General features: G+C 37.4%; 1 protein-coding gene across 25 annotated transcripts in view; it reads left to right on the top strand.

Annotated features, from left to right (window-relative positions):
- The window catches only part of SORBS2 (sorbin and SH3 domain containing 2), a 154553-nt gene extending 142872 nt beyond the window's left edge, over positions 1-11681 (top strand). For 15 of the 25 annotated variants that reach the window (XM_042779295.1, XM_042779298.1, XM_042779304.1 and 12 more), the window contains 4 exons: positions 2357-2464; positions 5991-6040; positions 8779-8885; positions 9650-11681. In XM_042779295.1, coding sequence (XP_042635229.1) covers positions 2357-2464; positions 5991-6040; positions 8779-8885; positions 9650-9711 — 327 coding nt within the window. In that variant the 3' untranslated portion in view covers positions 9712-11681. The remainder of the gene's footprint in view (positions 1-2356; positions 2465-5990; positions 6041-8778; positions 8886-9649) is intronic. The other 10 variants (XM_042779305.1, XM_042779300.1, XM_042779299.1 and 7 more) reach the window with 3 other exon arrangements.
- The last annotated feature ends 13787 nt before the right edge of the window (positions 11682-25468 follow it).

Genomic DNA, 25468 nt, shown 5'->3' with positions numbered 1-25468 from the left:
AGTTTGGAACCCATGGCCACAAATGGCAACTTTTTATGCTGTCTGAGGCAAGAAATTTCTTCCAGAAAAGTAGATTACTAGTGATAAAATTAGTTAGTTAATGTCCCCTTACTGAGCATTTGACATCTTTCAGCTGATTTTGTAACACAGTTTTATAGCACAGCTACTTCTCATATTTCTTAAACATTTAAGCCAGCTCTGCTTTCTGCTGGAACATCAGGAGACTGATCCTTTTTTCCATCTTCTAATCTTCCATTTCCCTCTGCCAAGGCACCTACTTCCCACTCCGTTCCTACAATATCCCTGTCTACTGCTTCCCTCTCACCTCCTCTCCTCTCTAAACCCTTACATCAGCAGGAGGAAGACTCACTACAGTTACAGGTAACTGCACCTCTTGAATATGGATTGTTGTAAATCTTCGTGCCTATTAAATAACTGCAAGGCTAACACAGTTTGATCTTCTCAGATGTACTGCTTTCTGTACTAATATTAAATAACATAAGAAATGGACGATTGGTAGGCCTTTTCAAATGAAACACAAGGTAGAACTATAACCATTATGATACAATTAAATAGTTTAAGGAGATAACAATGATAGGAAGGTAGAAAGCCTTCAACTCAATTTCAACAATGTAACTTAGTTAATTGAATGAAACAGAACTGTATTCAAGTATGCAGAAACTAGATAACATTTGTGTTTCTGTTTTCAGTTTCAATCCAAAGCCTGGCAGAAAAGTCATAAATTTTGCAGGAAAGCACAACTGCAGAGGGTCATGTTCTAAATACCAATTCTATTAGTCAGGGACTGGACAAAGATTATTCCCATGTCAGGACTACACTTTGTGTCAGCATTGAAACTCTGTGGCAGAAAAATGAAAACTTGCTCTAGAAAGGCAAATTTAATTTGCAGTGCTGACTTCCAGAAGATTCATCTGCTTATGAAAAGGAGAAAAAGTTGTGTAGGGAGAAACTATCTAAGAAAAGAGGTCATTGCATCATTACATCTATGTTATATAAATACTTTCCTTCTTTGTTTTTTTTTTTTTTCTTAAGATCTACCCATTTTATAACGTGCATTCACAAAAAACACAGACATAATGGATTTAAAGATGTCATAAGATCAACAGATCTGTTGGTTTTTTTCTGAAGTAGGGAGGAGACATAAGGCCTCTTTCCAGGGAATGAATCTGTCATGAGCTTAGGTTTGCTCCACCTCAAAGACAGGGTAAAACAGAGTACTGCTCTTATTTCTGCAACTTTTAATAATGTAGCAGTTGGTAGAGTGCTTTTGGTGCTTTGCTTAGCCTAACCAGAAAAATTAAGAACATTCTTCATCTACACTGAAATTCTTTTTAGGTGACCTTTATATTATTTGCCCTTATTTGACCAAGGTGTGCTAATCTGAGCTGAAAATAAATAGAAGGAATATATATTCTTGACACAGTATATTGATACTTCAGTAACTTTTGTGAATTTAAAAATACATACATATGTGTATATACATATACATATATATAAATATGATATTAAAACTAAATGGAATACAAGGAGCTATGGGTAGAAGTGTCACTTTGCACTTCATTGATGGGAGGGATGTGTCCTCCAAAAGAAGAAATTTGAAGACACATCCTAAGGAGAAATGCTGACATTTTTCTGCCCTGCCTCCTTGGCCTCTCTTGGAATCCTTATTCACCCCTCTCCTAAGAGGGGACTAGTTTTTTTGTTTAGTCACAGTTTACTGACAGACACAAATACCTAAGAAAAGGTTTCCAATATAGCACTCTGCTCTCCTCACATTCCCCCCCTGCCCACGATATTTCCCATTTGCTGCACACACACCCCTTAAGAACTGAATTCTGACAAACATGAAGCTGATTTAAAGTGGTGCTAACAAAATGAGGATATTTTCACGAAGTACTTTCCACCAAGTATTTACTTGTTTTCTAACTGCAAATCAAAGTGGTATGTTCTGTTTAACAAGGAATTTCACTTGCCATTGGTATTTCTAAAGTAGCATTTCTGCTCTGTGCTGTTGAGCTTTTCTGTGTTATTATCTGAGCTACTTCAGGGGGTACACATGCAATAACTGTTCCAACTGCATATGCCACACATTATTCATCTTTTAATTGTAACCTGAAAGAGCTTGTGCCAGAGCAGGAAACCCTTGGGGAAAAAAGATACAGTGGTAGCAATTAAAATACTGTATACTAATAGTACCCTTCCTTCTAGCTGTAACAATTTGCTTTTTGTTACCAGGAAAAGCATGTCTGGTTTGCATGTATGAATGAAGCAACAAAAATCCCATGATGCTTCATTCTTAAACTCTCACTTGACAAAGTTTTTGTGGTTCTTCTAGGCTAATTTAAAGAGGGAGATATTTGTTATGGGTAAACCTCCTCGTAGCCCAGTGATGACTAAGAGATTCTGCAGCTCACCTGTCAGAGGTCACAGCTATTCACACAGGGTATGGTACTGGATGCCCAGTGTGCAATACCAGCTTTCCCATGGACAAGGAGCTCAGTGTCTAGTCTTTCAGTATTTTGCTTTTACCTAAGTGTCTCAATACTATCAGTATGCTGTGTTTCCTTCCTCTTGTGCTTCTGTGCCATGACTGAGTAAAGGCAACAGGTCTGTGTGTGCCTGAACTTTTTCTAAAAATCCATTATTCTGCTGTATCTCTGCAGTACTGCGTGGTATTTCCAGTGCTACAAGGTGTTTATATTTAGTCTGGTTCTTTAGAGTTAATCTAGTTTTATTGAAATTTTCCAAAGAAGTTTTAGTTTATTAAAATTACAGCTCTAAGAGTCTAAAGTTTATTCTCCATTGCAGACTTTTGCATGTATACAGACTGAATTTTTGTTTGTGAATCCATGTCCTTCTTTTCAAAATGTTTTGCTTCTGCTAAATTTTTTCACTCAGTACTGCCCTCTTTATCCAAGCATTCCAGATTTTAATACGCTTTAACCTTTCACTTCTTATCTGTAACATAACTTTAACACAAATCTAGTATTTTCACCTAGTCAGAAAGTCAGGTTGTTTAGAGTTTGCATGGATTTTACTCAAAAAGGTAATTTACATTATGAAAAAGGGGAAAGGAAAAAAAAAAACAAACCAAACACAAAAAGTCAAACAAACACAAAAACCCCACCCTCAACCTAAACAATATGAGAATGAGAATTTTATGTTTTGCTTTCAGTTTAGGATTTAATTGTCCTTTGCATTGGTTTCTTAACATTTAGGTCTTAAAACTGGTAATGGGATAAATAGTTTTCCATGCTGTTGCTGCTGATTTTAGGTGATCATCTTTCTGGTGTCTCCCTTTTTAAAATTTGAATCTTTAACATAGGTTAACATATGCAGGTTTGTGTAACTTCCAAAGTCTTAGTTTTTTGGCAGACCTCTGTTTGCTTCCAGGTATTGAGGGGACAGTGCTTTCTTCATTAATGAAGAAAGACAGTTCAATCCTAGGAAGGCCAGGATTGTCTTGTATTAGCAGACAAACACCATCTCCCAGAAAGTCCAACTAGGAATGACAGCTGTAAAAAAGAGATTAAGCCCTATTTTAATTTTGTACATTACTCCAAATGAACAAGTCACCAGTATATTAAGAGGAGTGTATTGGTCAATGTGTAGTGTATTTAGGACTTTAATTCCAAAAGTACAAGAGTACATGTCATGCACTTCATTTGCATGCTCAGGACTTTACAGAACTTTTGTATGCAAGTGCAGTATCAATCATGCATGAAAATCAGGCATGTAACTGGGACCATTGACTTGATTGCACACTCCTTAATGTTTTTGGGGTTAGGTCCTGCAATATTTCCCAGAAAATAGGATAGTCTAGTAAACTGAGGTACAGTTAAAAACTAGGAATCTTTGCAACAGTCTCCTGTCTAGCCAATGCAACTGTATGTGGGAATGAGAGCTTAGGGAAAGAAAACAGAGAGAAAGCTTCTGGAAGTCAGCTGGGGTATGATTGTGGAATGCATCCAAATAGAAAGCAAGTGCCAAGCCCCCCCTGTTCAGACATACTACCAATTATTTCACCCTGCTTCTCCAAGATAGTAATTTTGTCACAAGACTGTTTTCTCTGTGGCAATAACATAGAGTTGAAAATCATGAGTCACCTTGGTTCTTTTCTATTTATACAGTAGCTAATTAGTAACAGAACCTTTCATGAAGCATATGCAGAAAACGAAGATAATACTAACCTACCCAGTTTCTTCGTGGCTTGGTATTTTGTTCAAAGCATTAAATCACTGGTAGCATTGTTTAGGACTTTTATTTCTATTGTTTATGGGAGAAGTCCTTAACCTCAGTTGAGTTCTTTTGCATTTCTGACTATCTTTGGCATTCAGCTCAGTTACAGACCTTATGAAAGATTAGCAACAAATCAGGTCAGATTCCAGTCTAAATACAAAGCATTCTGATTATTCTTCTCTTGCTTGACAAGCCAGCCATTGAAGGAAGTTTATGAGGACTGTTTAATTTGCAATCTTTACTGTTTGTTCTTCATATAATGGTAAAAATTATCCATCTTTCTTGTACACTAGCAGAGGAGAGTTAAGTGAGGGAGAGAAGACAGTAAAGAGTATACAAATTTTTTTTCTACTTTGAAAAACTCTTTCCCACATAGCATTCAATAATATGATTTTTTTTAAAAAAAAATCTGTAATCTACCTGTCTGCATATTTAGGCACCTTCTAAAACTTACACTCTATAGACTGTAAAGTACAGACTGTTCATAATATTTTCTGCACATATTCATAGAAACTGCTGAAAAGAAATTTAACTGATTTCATCTGGAGATGCTGAGAGGGAAAAGGGGGAGAAAAACCTAATAAACTACGTCCTGTGTTTTTTCAATTTTTGCCATCAGCCTGTGGATTGTTTACTGCTGCCTTCTCTCTTGGAAGACTATAATCTTCAAGAGTGATAAAAGAGTGACTGAAATAGTCAAACCAAGAGAGAACCATGGGGTGATAAGACAAATTCCATGGCTTAAAGATCAGGTTGCAGTTTACTCAATTCATGAAAGAAAGTGCTATGAGCAGTTTGATATCCCAAAACAGATATGCTTCCCAGACTTGTGTCTACAGCATGACCAGAGGGCATCCTCAGTCAACAGAGAATACGATCCCTGCTCATATCAATAGCTTTCCCAAACAGCTGCTCGTGCACTTTCTGTCCCCAGTCAGATTCTAATCAGTGTAAGTCAATGGCTTTCTAAGCAGGATATGGTTTCTGTATAAGGTTAGTATTTTTCATTTCCATTGCATCCAGATGTATTGGATATTATTGCTCAGTAATACCCCATTTAGAAGGAACATAGTTCCTTTCAAAAAAGCTTTGCACTGGAAATACAGACTACTTTTTTCTGTTGAAGTGTTGATTGTTATATTCACACAATTAAATGTATTCTTTCAAATTTTTTTTCTGTTCTTCGCCTCCCAACAGCCCGCATGGCTTGAGATGAAACAGAATTAGTTAAAGCATAGCATGTTATGCCTGCCAAGTTAGTACTGTGTGTGTGCAATGTAAATTGGTATGTTTTTCGTCTGTGAGTATTCTAGATTCTGCCGTTGTGTATAGAAGATTTTATTTCTGCTTATCTAAAAATATATTTCACTCAAAGAATGTATGATGTTCATCAGTTGCATCTAATGTTATTTCTGTTTCACAGTGAAGAGGCAGCAGGGTTCCATTCCAGCTTTGTACTATACTATAAATAGAATGGACTGTTGGTGAAGTTCATAGTTTTGTTTAGTTTTTATTATGACCTCCAAAAATCCAATCTTTAAACATGCCAAGATTCAGTTGTTTGTCATGTCTCTTAAGAATTTACTGTGAGTTGGAAGGGGGGCAGAATGGGCCATGGTTTTACACAAGGTAGAATATGAACTCTTGAGCAACTATGTGTTACACCCCTGTGCAACTATTTGTACCTTAAACTGCAAATCTTTATTACATTTCAAATCATTTCATTTCAGCCACAGCGCCCTGTGCTTTCTCATGAAAATATACACGGTGGGGGGGAACCGTAAGTATAATTCTTGTCTACTAAACCAAAACCTAGCATTTAAGCAACAGCCAGCACATCATCAGATAATTTTTCAACTTGCCAAGTACAATTATTAAGAGATTTATAGATAACTGCATGATGTAGGAAAAAAGTCCCAGAGGGCAAGGCCTTATTTGTTCAATGTTACATTCAGTGCAGCCAGACATGGCAATTTAGCACTTCTCCATTGTAGTTAAAGAAGAGATTTTTATTTTTTTTTAATTCTCTCAATTTTTACATCTCAGCAAAGTGACAATTACATATTCAACGTTGAGTCAACTGATCACTTTACCAACTTGATACAATTATTCAGAAACAGTTGTGGATGTGAATAGAGAGAAAAAAAGTAACTTGATAATGTTGATCACAGGAACAGAGGCTCACACTTTTTGGTGTGATTTACAAGTGCAATTCAAATATGAGATACAAGAAAAGCTTTCTGGGAAATGGAGAAGAACCTAAAACTCAAGTCTCATTTTGACAAACATTTTAAGTGCTTGGGATATTTCAGTACTGACTGTTAAAATGCAAGCTTGTCTCAAGACCCACTCCCCTAGTCTTGCACTTGGGTCCTAGTTCAGTGATCACTGAAACCAGTAGCCATTCTTCCTTTAGCATCAGAGCATTTCAACATATGCCCTATTAGATCATTTTTCATAAAATGTACCTAAGGTTTATTGTCTAAAAATATTTTTAAGTTTTCCATAGTCATTTGAAGTGGGAAAAGAGGGGCAAAATTTTACCAAATAGTTATACCGCAGATATATAATTAGATTTGGATATTTAACCTCACTATAACCACAAATTCCTGTTTGTATTGTTGAGCGTACTGGAGCAACTCAGTTTAGAAAGCAATAATTGTCCAACTCATTTTGTTCAATATGGTATAAGTAGTTCATGACTGAAGTTACTGATTCCTAAAATTAAAAATATAAATATATTTAAATTGTCAACTAGCCATTCTTCTCTTGAATGTTTTCTGTCAATACTGTAAATGCTAGTAGAGTTTTCATACTTATGAAAGTCTTAGATTAGCTAGATAGAGAGAATCAAATTTCTACAAAGGAGTTTTTGAAATGGATTATCTAGAAATTACTAAAATTCAATTTCTAAAGTACAAAGAGAGCTCATTGGGAAGTTCTTGTTACTGTACTTGAGTAAGTAATTGGCTTGAATCCTATTCATGACACATTACATCTGCAAATCATGTCCCCTTGGAGCTGCATTTAATTATTTTTTGGAATATAACCATAGCTCTGCTTTCCTGGAATGATGATAAACATAACAGAAAATATTACTGCCACTTAGTTTTTGCACAGATTGTTCTTACTCCTGCTACACAAATTTCCAAAGGTAATTGCTTAAACAACCAGTCTCTTTCCATTTTGTTAGTGTAATTAAAATATAAAAACAGACTGCTGGGGCTTGGGAAGATGACTTCCATTGACGAGAAATTAAGGGGGGTTTTTTTGGTTTTTGGCGTGGGGGGTTGGAACACTTTTTTCTTTTCTAATCTCTGAACCAACAATGTGAAAAATAAGTGTAGTTTAATCAAGATGACACCATTAAACTAAACCTAGCACGAGTCTGTATATAGGATTTTCAAATTAGCTTTCAGAAGCAGGAATTTTTACTAAAGTAAACATCTTATTTAAGCCATGAAAACTTAGCAGGAATGATAACACATCAATGAGCAAGCTGTCTTGTTTGTACTGGGGAAAGTGTAATAATGGTATTAAGGTTTAAAACTCAGTGAACTGTTTTAAGAGAAAAGAATTAATAAGAAAGCATGCTTTTCTTCAGTAATCTGAAATTAAAACTATGTCCTTTTCCCAATTTCTGCAGTTGTACCCTGCTTCTTTTAGACAGTCATATCTGAGGGATAGTTGCTTAGAAAAAAAGGTCAGTTCTGCAGGACTCAGGCTTGTGCAAAAATTTTCCTGTGGGCTGTCAGCCCAAAGACCTTCAGCTCCCCATAGCGAGAACTTATTCTTTCAATTCAAAAAACTTTAATTAAAAGCTGGAAAGGAATGGAATACAATGCATTTATAACTGCACACCTCTTGCCTTTTATCCACCTTACATCCTGCAATGTGCAGCCCTGGCCAGGTGTAGAAGCACGGCTCAGGGTGTGAATATTGTTTGAGTTTCCATCTGTACGTCCTCTGATTTGATTCAAGGCTCTCCCTCACTCTCAGATAGAGATGGCCAATCTGTGCAGCCACTGAAGAGCCCAGGGAGCACCCCCAGCCACAGTGACAGTGTGTGAGAGCTGCTGTCCTGGGTACCCCTGCTTGTGCTGTTAATGGCTTCTCACAGCTTAAAGGCAGAACCACAGGGTTAGCTGCTGATCATGGAAGACTGCAGGGCTAGCACATCTGGACTCCTTTAGAAGTCCTCTGTTTGCTGGCTGAACTATGAAATAACACTAACATTAAAAATAAAAAAACAATCTGTTTTTGAAACAACTGGTTAAGGAGCCATCAGGCTTGCCCTCAAACCCAGTCTTCACTGTCTCATGAGTTGCTTTTCTAGTGAAGGTTTTATTTACTCTAAGTTCCTTTTCCTTAAGTCCACTGAGCAAAAAAAAAAAAAATCCTTTTCCCCTCTATTTGCAAGAAGTGTTTCTTCTTAATGTTTAAACCAGCTCCTTTACATGAGCAAAAGTTCAAGGAACTCTTACTTCTTTTTAAAATGCATCATTTGTCCTATTTAAGGTTTCAGGCTCTATATAACTATACTCCTAGGAATGAAGATGAATTGGAGCTCAGAGAGGGAGATGTCATTGATGTGATGGAAAAATGTGATGATGGATGGTTTGTGGGTATGTTTTCATTTGGTTGCTTTCTTCTTTTGTTGTCCCCTGACCTGTGCTACCCTCTTTGTGTAGACTATTTTAAACCACTTGATTTTTGGCATTTAGTGTAATAAACTTGAACCTGGCTTTATCAGGAGAAATCCCAACCAAAATCCACTGAAATTAGCAGGTGATTTTGCACTTCTTTCTTTTAAAAATGATAGATGCAAATTGACACATGCCTCCAGATTATTTTACAGCATTGTTGTCATCTGTGACACAGACTGAACTACATATTACTTCTCCCTTTATAAAGGCCAGGTAACTTAAAACATTCTCACATGAATACATCTACAGCACTGACCACTTGTGAAACCCAAGTATTAGTGAACAAATGACAATTTCATAACCAGGCCTAGATATGGTGACTTAACCATTTCATAAAGCCTCATGCACACAGCAGCTGCTTAATCACCTGACAAGTCCTTAATGTTTTAAAAATTCACATTATTTAAAAAGACTTTATGTTATTGAAAGTATATTATTTCGAGGTACCAAGAATTTTAGCACAGCTTTTAATCAGGCCTTACAATTTAATCAAATATGCCTCTTCATTTGTATTTTGCTTCCTGCAGTTACACTTTCATAAACCTCACAAATAAAATTATATAGTATGAGGAACTTTAGATCATTCTGTTTGTGCAATATTAAACATTAAAATGTTAAGGCCATGCTTACATAGTGACTTTCTGCTGTTATTCCCATCTTTCATATATTGCTTCTAATTTCAGGAACCTCAAGAAGAACCAAATTCTTTGGTACTTTCCCTGGAAACTATGTCAAGAGGCTGTGAAAATTCTTTTTCTACTTATTTATGCTGCATCTCTGCAACACATCTGCATAAAGCTGCTAGAAAACATGCTACGCTGGCCTTCTGTTTTCTTGCTTGCAGTCTCAACTAGAGGCCATCTAGTTCATCCTCATCTCATCCCACCCGCCAAACCGTTCCAGCAGTATTACAGAACGACCACAATGTGAATAACTAAGTTTTTCTGAGACAAGAGGAATCATTTCAGCATTTAAATACTCCCTGCTTTAAAGTCTTTTCATGTGAAACACAATAGGAAAAGCCTGATGACAGGTACACAGAGGAGTTGCCGTGGGGGGCTGGGGGGAAGGGGGAAAAATTGTTCTTGGTTTGCACATTTGTGGTACTACCATAAAGTCTGGTGGGATTTTTTCAGCATGCATGTAATACAGAGGAAAGTTGCTGTTTACTATCTTTTAAAAAATTGATTTTACACATTCTTGTTAGCTTGGCAGCATTTGTTGCTTCCACACTGCTGTGTCACGGGTTTGCCTATTGTACTGGTTTACAGTGTATGACAAACTATAATATAGGGTTTTTTGCCTGCACTTGTATGCTGTAACAAATGCACAGTGATTGTAAAATCTCAAGCAAGCTAAGTGAAAAATGGAAGAACTGCAAGTGTTCTGAATGGGTGCAATGGTATTGGCTAAATCTTTTTTCTTTTTTTCCCTAATGAAAAACAGTAGTGAATCTGTAGTGTTTTCTGTTACAAGGTAAGAAGTGCAAAAGGCACAAAGACTTGGGAAAGAGGATTTAAGGAAGAGCAAGACAATGCTGTAAGCATAGACCATAATATTAAATGGGATTAATCAAATGATATTAAATGGTTGTAATCAAAATGTTGTAATAGTAAGCAACATAAAGTGTAAGAGGTTAGTGTTTTTACTTATCAGGAAATTAAAGAAGCAGGAAGGTAAACAGTGTTAGTGCAAAGGGTTGTTGGGTTTTGGTTTTTTTTCCTTCCCTAACATAGCACCTGAAAAATATTCACAAGCATCATGTACTGATTTATTTCACTATATATGTGTATGTATGTTAATGAAACCCAAGTTACACATCCTTCTTAGGAATTTAGACAGGAAAAAAGTCACAAGTATTAAAAACTGATATATTTTAGAGGTGTTGGGTTTTGGTTTTTTGTCTGAATGAACAAGTGTTTGAAAACATACATTTTTCATAAGGAAGTTAAACATAAATAGCAAATGAAATTAAGGCACAGGATCATAATGACTATGGCTTTATAAAAACAAAAATTCAGATTTGGTTCCTTTGGCACCTTATAGATGGCAAAAGCTTCTGCTGCATTTTTCATGGGTAAAGGATCAAAATTATCAAAATGTATGTAGTCTCTGTAGCATTTTGTACATAATTTTGCTTTTTTGTACAGAGCCATTTGGTTGTTGATTTTTAAAAAAATTAAGTTTCTTATTTGCCCTCTTCACATACAGAACATTTCAATGCGTTTTTCTTTTCTTGCTCTGTTTACCATAAGCACATCTGGATAGTGCAATTCTGTAAGATAGCATTTTATGCAAAATTTTATTAATTAAAATATGGTTTACCAGCCAAATCTAAATGTACATATGTCTTTATTACTGAGAAAGGTCATTAAGGCAAAGGTAAAGAAACATCTTTGTGCAGCATACCTTTATTATTGCAGATTTCATGGCAAAAGCTTTATATTCAAAGGCTTTCAATTTTAAACTAGATCTGCATGCAGCTTTGCTGTGAGATTAATACTATCTTTGATGCCATTTATGATTGAGGACTTAAATATCTGTTGCCTGTGATATTTAAAAAGTACTGTTTCTACTCTGTATCTGATTTTAGAAAAATGCAGGTTTTTCGTACCTGGCTTTCAGATAACTGACTTTGAATTCCTACAAGCAAAAGGTCTCCGTGTTTTTTTTTTCTTGAATAGACTTCTAATAAATTTTGCTTGGAGTACAAAACTGCTTCCCCCATCATTTCTCCAAATACAAGTAACTTACCACTTAAGTATTGCAAAGTGCTTAACTCTTCAAGCGCTTAACTCTTCAAGCTTTTATGCAAATATTTACACCTTGTACTTACACACACACAACCCCATTAAGCCTACACCAGTTACCGATATGGGTCACTAGCACTGCCCACACAGCTCTCACTTGGTCCATTTCTGTGTGCACCTGAATGCAAAAGCAACATTATGGACTTTCTGCATAGAGTGTGCCAATTTAGGATGATTTTTCTCTTGCCAGAACCACCCTTTACACAGAAACACAAAGGTAAAACACACAATTTTTATACATGCCAAAAGTTCCTACATCCTAATCCTTCAACAAAAGGAGAATCCTTAACAAAATGAGAACTCCCATGTGAAATAACAGCATAGGAATGACAATTAAGGAAAACACTGGTTTTGGGGGAACATTTTACACTTGGGAGATCTCTGCCTGGAAAGGAACAATTGTCAAAAAAAAAAGCTTGCAACAAGAAGCAAAGGAGATTCTAGGTTTTGGGCAGGGGGTTGTGTTTGGTTTTTTGTTGAATTTTTTTTTTCACTGCCTGGTAGCACAGATACTGTTGACACCTCAGAGTACAGTAATTTCAGAATTATAAGCCACACCATTTTGACTAAAATTTTGGTCCAAACCTGAAGTGCGGCTTATAATCAGGTGCAGCTTATATATGGACAAAGAACGAAAAGCTGTTTTAGTTTGGAGGACAGGTGTCTGCTGAGAAAGGCTGGAGCTTCTCTTTGAAATGGAAAATGTAAACCCCCTCCCTCCAAATTATTATAATTTTGAAATCAAGGAGCTTTCAGGCAAAGGTATGGGAATTGGGAATAACAGTTCTTTACTAGGGAAATTAAAATAGAAATACAGTACTACAAAGAAACAAACCCCAAACCCTGACAAAGTCAGAGTACAACCTGACACCCCATCAGGCAGGATGTTGGTAGCAGTCCCATTAAATGGTGGCTGCATCCTCCTGCAGTGACAGATGTGATTCAGTTGGAGCAGTGCTCCTGGAGAAGGTGCAGTTTCCCTCCTGAGGTCCAGTGGTGATGTGGAGAAATCCGGTTTTCCTCTGGAGTCCAGTGGAGAAAGGGGCTACCTTAGTTTCCCAAAACCTCTGATTTTATCTTGGTAAGAAATGTTGGGCTCTCCCCCCTGGTTGGAGCAACTTCCAATTGGATGAAGTAATTTTATCAGTCACACAGTGGGACTGAATGGGCCATTAGCAGAAAATGACTCCCTGGAGGAAGGATGGGTTGTGAAAAGATAAAGAACAATGCCCTGCCTGGTTTCAATGGATGGCCCATTAGCAGAGTATCTGCTGTTGAGATAAGGATCACTGCCCCCACCCTCAACAGATGGTGATAGAATAGATACCTTTTATCACACTCTGTATTGTAACTTGCGGCTTATAATCAGGTGCAGCTTATATACGGACAAAGGACAAAAAGTTGCTGACACCCAGAAGTGCGGCTTATACTCAGTGTGGCTTATAATCATGAAATCACTGTAGTTCTTTGGTCCTTCTTCACCATACCACACTGGCCACTCCTGCCAGGCTGCTTCTTCCCAAATGCGGTGCATGGTATACTTCTAGCACTAAAGAATCCAGTACAACAGCAACCTGCATTTGGACAGGCATCATCCATTCCCTCAAGTCTGATTTATGTTGTTTCATCTTCAAAATTGCTGGGCTGGAAAATGCAAAGCCACCAACATCTCTGAATAAATAATAAATATGTAGCTGAAAGTGATGCTGTCTACAGGGACGTTAAGCACAGGGACTGCATTTTAAACTCCAGCAGAAACTCCTTTGTCAGTACAAGCACTGGCAGTGCTGGCAATGCTTTCAGTGGGGACAAGGCCTAATTTAGTCAGCATGACTGAAGTGACCCTTCCCTTCCTCTGCTAATTTAGCTTAAACCAATCACACATTGGGCTCTTCTCACAGCCAATAAACAAATGCTCCTATATGCAGTCAAACATCATGTGGTTTGCCCTTTCTGTTTGCTGGGTGACCCAGCATAGGATTCAGGACATCACTGAAGTACTGCTTTATGCCAGATACCTGTGAGAACTGTCAGAAACAGGTAGTACTGTGCTTTAATAGTCTTCTATAAAAACTAGCCTAGTAACACCAGTTGGTTAGTATAGTCTCAGTAATATAAAGAAATGCTGGACAGGAAAGGGACTGAGTGGTTAAGGGGTGGAATAGAATCCTCTGCTAATTGCAAAGTGAATGAAAAAGGGTAAAAATATTTGCCTTGAGAATAGCAAGCTATTGACACTTTGGGAGAAGACTGCAGTCTTAATGTTTTAGTCAAAAAGTGGAGAAATATTTAAGTATATCCAGATAAACCAAACATACTCAATTCTGCTAACTCTGCTGAAATCCCAACTACACTATTTAAGGAACAAACTTTTCCTTGGATAGACCCCTGTAAAACCACCATGAGTAGGTGGGTTTTTGCCCTTAAAGCCAGAGCAAGAGAGATCTGGGGAATTGGAGGCCAGCCAGTTTAATATCTAGGAAAAGATGAGAACAGATCAATTAAAAGCCTCAAATATTCACTGATATTTCTGGAAAATTATGTATCAAACCAAATTCCTTTTCTCTTGTCAGCATATGTAGCATGCCTCTTGATTTCTATTAGGATTTGCTTTTAATGCTATGAGTTGGCAGCTGGATTTGCAGACTAAGAAAAATCAGTGCCAGTGCAATAAAATCAAGTCTGTTGCAAAGTTGTTCTACATTACAGAGAAATAGGTAACATAACCACAGCATCCCTAAAAACCAGGTGATCTCAGTCCCTACCCTGCAGTGAGTATATTTGTTGTCAAGGCAAAGGCTTCCCAAAACAAGAAAGCCCATAACATACCAACAAGCCAGGGAGACTAATGCATGAGCAGTTCAGGGTAGTTATCTATATCCTAAACTAAGCAAAGGTTCACCCTAGCAGATCCCACATTCTGTCATCCATGCCAAAGCAAAGCATGGTGTCATTCTGCAATGCCTGGCATTTACTAGTTGCCTTTTAAATGCTGATATACAGAACCTGAACAGGAACACGAGGTGCTTCCCGTGCATTTGAAAAAGCAGTGCATGAGCCCATGGGAAGCTGGAAACATGAAGTCAGTAGCTCTAGAAAGACCTTAGGTCAATTGCTAACTATAGTCTCTTACAACATTAATAGTTACAGGGTGAAACCCTGCCTTTGCTCCAGTTAAAAGCAAACCCCTTTGAAGTCAACAGATCCCACAGTATTGGTAATAATTGCTGTGTTAACATGAAACTAAAATTGCACAAGAAAGAAGCGCTACAACAACTGAATGTCCAGTCTGGGTTGGTTTTATTATATTGAAAAGTATGAGGGCATGCAGAGACCAGAATCCACTTCTTTTAACTGTTCACCAAACAGAGCAGAGCAGATAGTTTCCTTTTTTAGTACTTAACTGACAAGTTAGCTTAAAAAAACTATTTTATCCATCAGAACCCCTTGTTACAATCAGCAAATACCAATCAGACCAATACCTAAATCCATCCATTTTACAGAGCAGGGAACTGCCAGACCAACACAATGGAAATTGTCACCTTATCTGTACACAGTAAATAGGGATGCTGAATTTAATAAGACCTTCTTCTGCAACTCTATTGATAATCAACCTCATGTCACTTATTTGACTGGATGCAAAAATTGCCATTTTATTTTTATCTTCCCTCTAATGGCGAGAGACTTAAGTTCCCAAGTCCTAGCTAAAGATTGTCCAATCTTTATATTCTAGAATCTATTGTTCTCATCCACACAGTGAAATCACATTCCTTTGAAAATTATTTTTACACATATCTATGAATTAATTCCTGCTTGCACTTCCCTGACTCAGAAATTAATTAGGCCAAAGAAAGTGATACTGGTGACTGCTAGGGTGTCATTTATGAGTTTTGTGTCACCTCTGAAACACAAAAAAAAAAAATCAGAAGCTTCTAGTTAATATGTAGTGATGAAATCAGGGAAGATCCTGAACAATCCTGCAAGTGCAACTTTACTGCAAATGTGCTGTAAATAGTTACACTGCGCAGCTGCACCCAGGACTCCCAGTTCCTGTTTCATTTTCATCAATGAGAATCCCATATATAATGTATTAAGAAATATGCCTTTTGATATCTAGATTTTGTTTCATCAGGAGTCACAAAGAAGCAAAGTTTTGTGCCAACAGATTGCAAAAAGCATTCTTACTAAAATAGCTTTAATGCCTATAACAACTATCCCATACCAATTTTTTGAGCATCCTTTATATCATGATGTCACATCTAATTACAAATCAGGAGCACAGAGGGTTCCACTACATCAGAATGGCATTACATCACAAGTGACACGAGGGCAGGGAGGGGGGGAAGTGTTGACTGACAACACGAAATGTGTTGCTATCCTCAGTACAGACACTCACATCTCAACAATTCATGTTTCTTGCTGCCAACACCAATAACAAATTTGGAAGCCATTATTTCATCACCCACATAAACAAATAGCAAAGTAATCCTCCTACATTTCCATCCATCAGACAAACCAGTAAACCACTTCAGAAACATCCCAAGAATAATGTAATTATTTATTTCTACCAGTAAAGAATTACCAGAGAGTTATAAGCAGTGGATCTTGATACTTCCCTCCAAAAGGAGGGGTTTCGCTTCTCTCTCACAAGCCAATGATTCCCTTTGCAAGAGAGGGCCCAGTATTCACCTGTGTCCACTTTGGGCTTTAGCTCCAAGTGACTGGGAGAATAATTTGCTATTTAAATATCTTAAAGGATGTGGTCCTTAAAGATTGTTTTGGCCATCTCACATTAATATAAAATGGAGTAATTTTATCTCAAGACTTTCTACAAGTGCCACTTAAGGACCAAAGAAATAAACTGCTCTATTAAAATAATCAAGCCTTCAGTCACTTGCTTTGAGCCTCTTTGCCTCATCCTGAGTTAGGCACACAAGTGAAACCAGCCCTGCAGAGGGGGAAGCCGAGGAGCCTGAACATGTCGTTCTAAGTGGGTCATCGCACCATTTCTGTCACTGTGATTTGCTAGATAAACCCCAAGCATGCAGTGACCCAACTCATGCTTCCCTGGGTTAGTGCTCCGAACTGTAATGTGAAACATGTACAAATACCAGCTGGTTTAATACCCGCCAGAGGCTTTTCTTACACTACCACAGATTCATCTGTTATAGATAGGGGGTTTTTTCACATGTAACTGGAAGTATTTGAACAGGTGAGAATGAGCCCTTCCCTCCCTACACCATAAAAGAGGACAAATGAATGTGGCCCAGTACGTCTGGGGTAGTAGAGAGCAATATTTATATGCCATGGAAGAGTTCAAGGAACTATTTATAGATTCATTTCAACTGCTCCTGCAGCCAGCTCTGAGGTACAAGACATAAAGCAGCACATGAGACAATCTGAAGCAGAAAGTATGGAAGTCATATGCCATCAAAAACACAGGGAAACACCCAGAACCTAAAAAAAACAAAACCCTACTAGGCACCAATCCATACTCACATTCTGAAACAAACATACTGCTACATAGGGGTGCAAAATTTTTGTACCTACCACTTCAGTCAAAAGGAGTTTTAAAGAAGAGTGGTCATAGAAAGTCAAAGAGTTGCCAAAGAAAAATTGGCCCAAACCTACACCAGCATCAGATAATAATTTCTGACCATCACAGCTTTAATTACAAAACTTCTGCATTTTTAGTTGTTACAGAAAATTGACTTTTCAGTTGCACACATCAGTGATAAATTCTGTGCACAGGATCCTGAAATTACTGCCAACTATCCAAACTTTTTTCATTCTTTGCAACGCATAGTTCCTTTGTTTATCTATTTTATTGCAGGGTCACAAACAGTGCAGGCTTCGAGACAAGAATCCTCAAGGCAGAAAACCTGCAATTTATTTGCTTAGCATTCATGCTAAGATGTCCTTGGTTTTTAAGGTGTTAGCCATTGTTTTAATGCAGGGGGAAAACACCACTAAATTAAAATAAATGGTGTCACTTACAGTCACACATTCACAGGTACATCCTGTACCTCAGATACAGAAACAGCAGATGTTTCAACCTCCTCCACTAAAAAACAAACAAACAAAAAACCTAATACACAACAAAACACACTAAAATCAGAGAGTGAAGAAAGAGCAGTGTATTTGGGACATCAGAGGCAGACAAAACCAGGGAGAGCTCTATGAGGCTCTAGAATCAGGATACCTGGCCATATTATGGAGCCAGCCTTGTCAGCCTTCTTCCTTCAGCACACACATGCTGCGCTTCCATGAATGATAGCTCGCCAGGAAAGCCTTAGAAAGGTAACTATTACAGTCTCAGTAGACTCCAAAGACACAAGAGATCAACAGGGGAAGATACAAACAGCTAGGGCAAGCCCAAAGAAACCCTTCAGGCTCTATGGGTCTGCCCACCCTGAAGGGCGTGGTTTTAAGTCCAGCTGGAAATTTGACTGCCCTGGTTTTAAGCCCAGCTGGAAAGTAAGCGCCATGCAGCTGCTCACTCAAACCCCCATACCAGTGACCTACCCTACTTTTCCCTCCTGTTCTACCACTCCTCCTCTTCCTGTCAACTCCAGAGGTAAAAGTACTATTGAGGGAAAAGCAGACATCCACAGAATATGAAACATTTTACTGCTGAAAATTACTGCAATTCTGTTTTATTCCGTTCAAGTTCTCACACTCTAGCTCTTGTCTTATCCAGAGGTCAAGTAAAAGACCTCAGCATCTTGACATCATTGCAGAAATCCAGAATTTCCAAAGATGAGAAGATCTCCTGCATCAGGCCATATAACTTATGTCAGCTAATAGCTCCCATAGCACACAGACTGGAAGTGGTGAGAAGATCCTGACTTTAACATTCTGGCATTCTCTCAAGTGAGAGGACTTTAGCAAGCTACTTTTAAGGTCTGAGAAGTGCTAAATAAGAAATTGCTGCAATGGACAGGCAAGAGGGGGTTAAAAAATCAGTCTTAGGGAGACTTTTTTTGCATTTCTGAAGAGTTTTTTAGTTTTCAGTGGTTTTGGTGTTTGGTTTGTTGGGTGAGGTTTTTTTAGCTGGAGGGAGTCAGTGGGTAAGGATTGCAAGCAAAACTGTTTCCAGGTCTCTATTTCCAGAGAGATTTTTGTTAGGAGAGTTTACTCGCATTTCAAAGCACAACCTGTAAATACCATGATTTACTTCACATTGTGGAATGAGGATTACCCTTTGAAAAGCCGTGGAGGAATTACACCAAATTCTGGCATGGACTCCCACAGTACCAGCAAACTTCAAGAACAAAATTTCCCAGCTGTGGTATGAACTATATTAACTCCACACATGCTGGAGTATAACAATAGTGGATTTATGAATACCAGTTTTAGGACTCTTTGTGGATATGCATATCTGACAGTTTTCACATCTACCATTTCATATACAGTTATTACATGCTGATAAAATGTGACTGTCCTGCTTAAGTTTCTGCTGTTTTTATCCTTGCAGCAGTTCATAATTTTTCACACTACAGCCAGTTTTTGCAAATGTTTTCTCAATTCTGTGCACTTACCCCTACATTCACTGAACAGAATCAAGCAAAAAGTCCAGTCAGAGCAAAGTGTGAAATACATAATTAATTACCTTCATTTGATATTTTCTTTTGCTGATAAGAAACTAATTCATGGACATAAAAACCTGCCAGTGTCCTTTAAACAAGCAGAAAGAGATTAATAAAGATAGTAATGGGGAAAATATTTACAGTATCTAGCTACATTTAAGCATTCTGCTTGACTAACTAGAGTGTGCGTCAGGACCTGAGGATCCAGCTTTGTGGCTAGCTATATTCTGAAGCTGCTAATCTCTGGCTCAGGGCCCACCTTATACTTAAAACAGAATACAATATTTGTCTTTCAGCTGTTGCCGTTTGTCATGACCCAATAAACATGGCTAACTCTTCCATAGCAACTGCTGTTCAAATGCTAAAGCCAAGCCACAAAGTGAAAGAAAAATAGATGCTGAATACAGTACTTTATGGAACATAAGATAACAATTGTATATTAAAAGACATTCTGATGCCCATTTCTAAGAGAAAAATACTCAGAAGTTTTGGCACTTGGACTACAAGTGACTATGACCTAACATGTGATCTCACATGTGATCTCATCATTTGTTTGTGTATGGAGTCTTATCTCTTGGGAGACCACAAAATAGGTCAAGGTATTGATCTAGAAGTTTGACACATGCTTTGAAGAAACACTTGACTGTTCTGTACTTAGAAAAAAAATCCATGTATTTTTTTCAGGCTTAAGGCAGAATGAACTTCTGTTTTCCCTTCTTCCTATGAGGTCTTGGGTCAGTAGACTAACACAGAACAACTGTAAATACCTGTTTACCAAGGATATCTTTATCTCATAGACACAAATGCACACAAGCTCACACACAGGGGCTGAGAGGAAAACCTGTCAAGTACAGCAATACAGAATGACCCACCATGGACCATGGTTCAAAACCTTACGGTCTCTCATTGCCTACATGCCTCCATAAAACCTGTAACCTGCCCCAGGGAAACACCAGACACATTCTCTATGGCATTCACACAGCTGGAGTACAGTTGCATATAAGTCCTTTGCTTTGCTATATTTGAAGAGCCCAACGCAAGAGCAGTATTTCACAGTAACAGATAAAGGCGTGGTTAAAAAGAACTGCTTAGAATGAAAACTAGGAGAAACTTCACAAGAAGATCCAAACAGGATGAGAAGCTTAGTCTCCCACCTTATTTCTGTCTTTCCTAAAGTTATTAACAGACTTTTATTATGCGTTATTTACAATGTAAGACATTCTCAGTAAGTCAAACCATAATAATTTAAAAATTTTAAATGGAAAAAGAATTTAAAATCTTAGAGCCGGAACAAACTACAAATCACAACCACACAGGGATAAGCATTTTCTTTTTAACCAAGAAATCACTTCAGATCTTTTTCCAGATATAACTTTCACTGACAAGAATATACTAAAAGAAGAAAACATACATACACACAAGTGTTTCCATAGAGAGGAACATACACCACAAACAGGATCTTCAGTAACAGTTTTACCACTCCAAAAAGAACAAGCTCTCTCTTGTCATCTAATAATTTTTAGACAAAATGCTATTCAAAAAGTATTGCTATTGCCTCTTGCCCGATGGGTTCCTCTAGTCACACAAGCTGTACTATTTTTAGTCTTGAGTTTTGCAAAATTCTCTGAAATTTTTGTTACATCTAGTGCTACTCCAGCAGCAGCATATGTAATTCCAGCACATCCACTTGCCTATAACCTTTCATATTGATTAGTTAAGGAGCAGAAAAAGGTTAATTATAACTAACATAGAAAGGACATACTACAGCATTTTGTGTCAGTTTTAGTCTATGAATAGTGTGGATACAATAATTCATATCCCATGAATGAGACATGTTACAAAATACATGTCTGAAAAGAAAGGATGCAATATTTAAGCAAGATGTACACAGGAAAAGCTGACTGGGTCGTGTCTGAAACACAATTGGCCAACAGTTTCTAAGTATCTAAAATTACTGCTATCTGCTAAATTACAATTTAACATACCCTTTTGGAAGGCCTCATGTTACCTCCATCACTTCCATTGCCTATTTTCTAGTTCCCTTATTTCCTCCACCCTCTTCTTTCCTGGGCCCTGCCAATACTTGACTCGTGTCATGCAACTGAGGACAAGAAAATATGTATGGTTGGCTGCCACTGCCATCCTAACAGCATCCAGACATGTATTTTGGCCTACACAGACACAAACAAAAATAATCTATGGTAAATGTTTACCTTTTACACCTATGGTTTGGAAAGAACAAGAGATTAATGTCTTGATGCCACTTGATCTCTTCCCTATCCCTTTAGTAAATATGAGCTTTTCTCTTGAAAAGACACAGTTAGTTTCCACGTAGCAAAAAAAGATTACATGGCTAAAAGCATAAAATCCCACATGAAATCAAGAAATAGGACTAAATCTTGTAGAAATAAAAAGTGAGACTTTGCCTTTAGTAGAGGCAGTGCTGGGTGTCTGAAGAAGTATTTTATTGTTCCTGTAGATACGTGCCATTGCACAATTAATGAAGTATTTGGACTGTTTCCTGAATGCTGCTCTATAATATGCCTCATGAAAGAGATTCTATAAATCTAACAACTGCTGTGCATTATTTTTTCAGGTAATGTCGAATGGCAAACACACCAGAGAGTTGTGTAACAGCCAGCTTATGTTGTTCAAAAAATTATGTAAGTGCCAGCATGTTAATTTATGAAGCGTACTGGACTTATCTGCTGGCACAAAGCCTTGCTAACTTCATTCCAACTTCAGTCCTTTGAAATGAGCTTATCTCATTTCCAATGCCAAAATGGGGTTTAACTTTAAACAAAAAAGACATCAGCTTGCCAAATTTGGACATGACGTTTGACTGCAGCTATTAAAGGGAGCAGAACCACCAAGGAGTGAACGAGCTAAAAAGAAAAACAGTTCCTTGCTCAGTCAGCTTTAAGATTCCCCATCAGAACTTTTACAGGCTGTCAGAACTGAAGGGCAAACCCTTTTCCATACACAACAGGAAAACACAGCCTCTCAGAAAATATTCAACTCCTATAAATTAATTGTGAAATTTGAGAAATGCAGCAATTAAGCACAAAATTTGAGAAATGCTTTGCAACTTTTTTGCCAGGAGCCATAATTATAATATGAGCTGACATTACATCAGGCTTACAACAAAACTAATAAATGACAACAAATTTCTTTCCTAGTCATTACCATATCTAACCCTCTGCAAAATATGCAAAATTGAAATAATATAACAGAAGCAAAACTTCAGAAAACCAATACAATAATCAGAATCTCAGCAACATAGATTGAAAGTCAATGCATAGGTCAGTTTGCAAACACTGAGCAGCAAACATAGGCTTTAGGCATGTGTTTTCAAAATTAAAGTAAGCAGCACTTCAATACCTTAATGTGACATCAGCATCTCATTCCATTCAATATACTATTCTCTTTAGATTTCTTTCAAACATTTATCATTATTTTATAAATGTCCCCAACTCCTCCTTTACATTTTTTTTTTTTAATTACAAAGAAAACAAGGTGAGGGGGGAGGGGGAAATCAGTGCACAAGTATCAGTTAAGAGGAAAATCAAGCACAAATCAAGCACATCTGTAATTAAACAACTTTTGAAAATAAAATATTTAAATTTCTAGTTTTTAATTTATAATTTTATGAAACAGCTCTGAAACATACCATTTCACTTTAAAAAATTACTTTCCACTTATTGGCTTGTTAATTTAGAACAGATCCTTAACATGGCTTTAAAAGGCACTAAGACACTTACTCTTCATAAGTATGAAGCCTCTTGAAAACATTGAGGTTTAAGTCTTCAGTTTCTGCACTATTCACGGTACAAATTCACCACCTTTCAAAGTTCTATAATATTGGGGGGGGGGGGGGGATGGCGACAAGACATTCCTGGCCTGCCAAATCTGCATACAAAAAATTTAAATACATACTTATCAGTTTCAGCTTGCTACTCAGAATCTAAACAGCAGAGAAAAGTTCCAGAGTTATGTAAAAATTATAACCTAAAGTTTGAAATGAGAGGTCAGTTGACCTAAAGCACTGCTTCAAAGCATCTACAAAGCTGGGGCAAGTAGGGAGGAGTTGTAGAAATATCCTTCTCCACCTCACATGTCTTTCCAGCCTAGGAATTTCAAATGCCTGGGAGAGGGGTAAAGTACAAGAGCTCCACTCCTCCCTTCTTTGCCAGTTGCATGAGAAAAGCAACAGAGGGGCTTGTCACACCACCAGGAAATGGAGAGAGGAATTCTCCCTTGCCAGGAAAAACTAAGAGTACTGCTAATTTATCAGACATCCACTAACCAAAAGCTGATAAGAAAAGTTCACCAGGATCCAAATTATTAATCATTCCTGTTGCATAAAAATGGAATTAGGAAAAACTACAGTCTGTATATAATCAGTCTTATTACTCTGGGAACTCTTTTAAAATAAGTAGTATTTATTATAAAAAGAGCTCCCATATACCCCTGAGTTTTGAACTAGAAAACAGGCTGTACAGTTTGGAACACTCTGACCTTTCACCTCTGGACAGCCAGTTTCAGTACATGATGTTCCATACATATGCAAGTGATTTTCAGGCTCCATTTAGCATCCTAGACTGTTACTGTCTAAACTTCACAAACTGAATTCCAATATAGTTTATTATGATATAGACTAAGCTCTGAAGCAAGACAGGAGGTTTATGACTTAAAATGCAGACTCTGAAGTGTTTGGGAGTTTTTTGTTTGTTTCTGCATGTACTAGAGTTTATTCTGGTTCTGCAGCCTGAAACAGAGCACTCCATGAGTTTATAGAAGGATGAATTGGTTTTAAACATTTGCTGCTTAAAACTTTTTTCTTCAACTCTCACTCTGCCAAGTTTTCAGGAAAACAACACTTTCTTCCATCAAGGCAGGGACATACTGGAAGAAAAAATAAGAAAATTACATCCAAAAACATTCTGATGTGAGGTAAGAAGCTTGCCTTTTGCTAGAAACATGGAAAACAATGCCATGCTATGGGCACAGGAGTTTGATTGTCCAAAGCTAGAGAGGTGACATGGTGTGAAATGATGGATTTGTGTACCATGCTACCATTCCAATGCCTAATTTGCAACCCCAGTTCCCAAATCTCAAAAAGTTGAGTGACATGAAGGAATTTGACACAGTTTCCCCCTGCTTTCAATTTTTGAGGGAAGAGGTGGGTGGAAAACAGTGGTTGCACTCCTTCAGATTGCATTGGATAGAAAAATAATAACATTTGGCAGAAAAATCAAATGAAATATCAACCTGGAAAGCAAAAGTCTGCAACAAACATTTGGGTAGTAATACCATAAACGAAAAAGCTACATTATTATTCTGAGGAGGCTAGTTTATGCATAAATTCATAGCACAGACATTAAATTCCGAGGATGTATATTTGCAGGTTAAAATAGTTGTAACACAAATGATCCTATAATTAATATCAGGCACTGAAAAGAAACTATGAAACAGCCTTATGTGATAAGCATCAAGTCAGTATCGCCTTTCAAATCTTCAAATCTTTTATTTTTCTTTTCCCTCTCCAATTACAAAGAGAAAAAGAAAAAAAACTGAATCTGGGAAACGTCAATAAAACCAGATCTAGCAATTGCTTTCCAGAGCAACAGCACCTTGGAGAGCAAGTCACCCTTCCAGTAAACCAGGCAGAAAAAAAAATTATTCTGAGCAAGAGCTCAGCTTCATATCTGCATATGATTTTTCACTGAAACTGCCTAGAAACACGTTAAACCTACCCTGTCCTTACATATATTTAGCAAGCTTAGAAGGGACATAAAAGCAAATTTCAGTGTAGTATAGAAGCATGAACAAATTTTATAGACGCTTAAGCAATCCAAACCTAGGTTTCTTAAAAAAAAACCAAACAAACAAATAAAAACCCCACACACTCAAAAGGTAAACCTTCACATTAAGATATAAATCAGTAACTTAAAAATAGAAATTTGGAAGGAATCTCTCCAGTGAATAAGTTATTATAAAAGCATAATTTTTGATACCAGAAACTCAGAGCCTGATTATACTGCTTGACCTGACACTGAAATTCTTATATTTAAAAATCATTCTCTACTAAAGTGTATCTCAG

The sequence above is a fragment of the Catharus ustulatus genome, chromosome 5, assembly GCF_009819885.2.
Source record: "Catharus ustulatus isolate bCatUst1 chromosome 5, bCatUst1.pri.v2, whole genome shotgun sequence".
NCBI lineage: Eukaryota > Metazoa > Chordata > Aves > Passeriformes > Turdidae > Catharus > Catharus ustulatus.
This window is presented reverse-complemented; position numbering and strand designations above follow the sequence as displayed.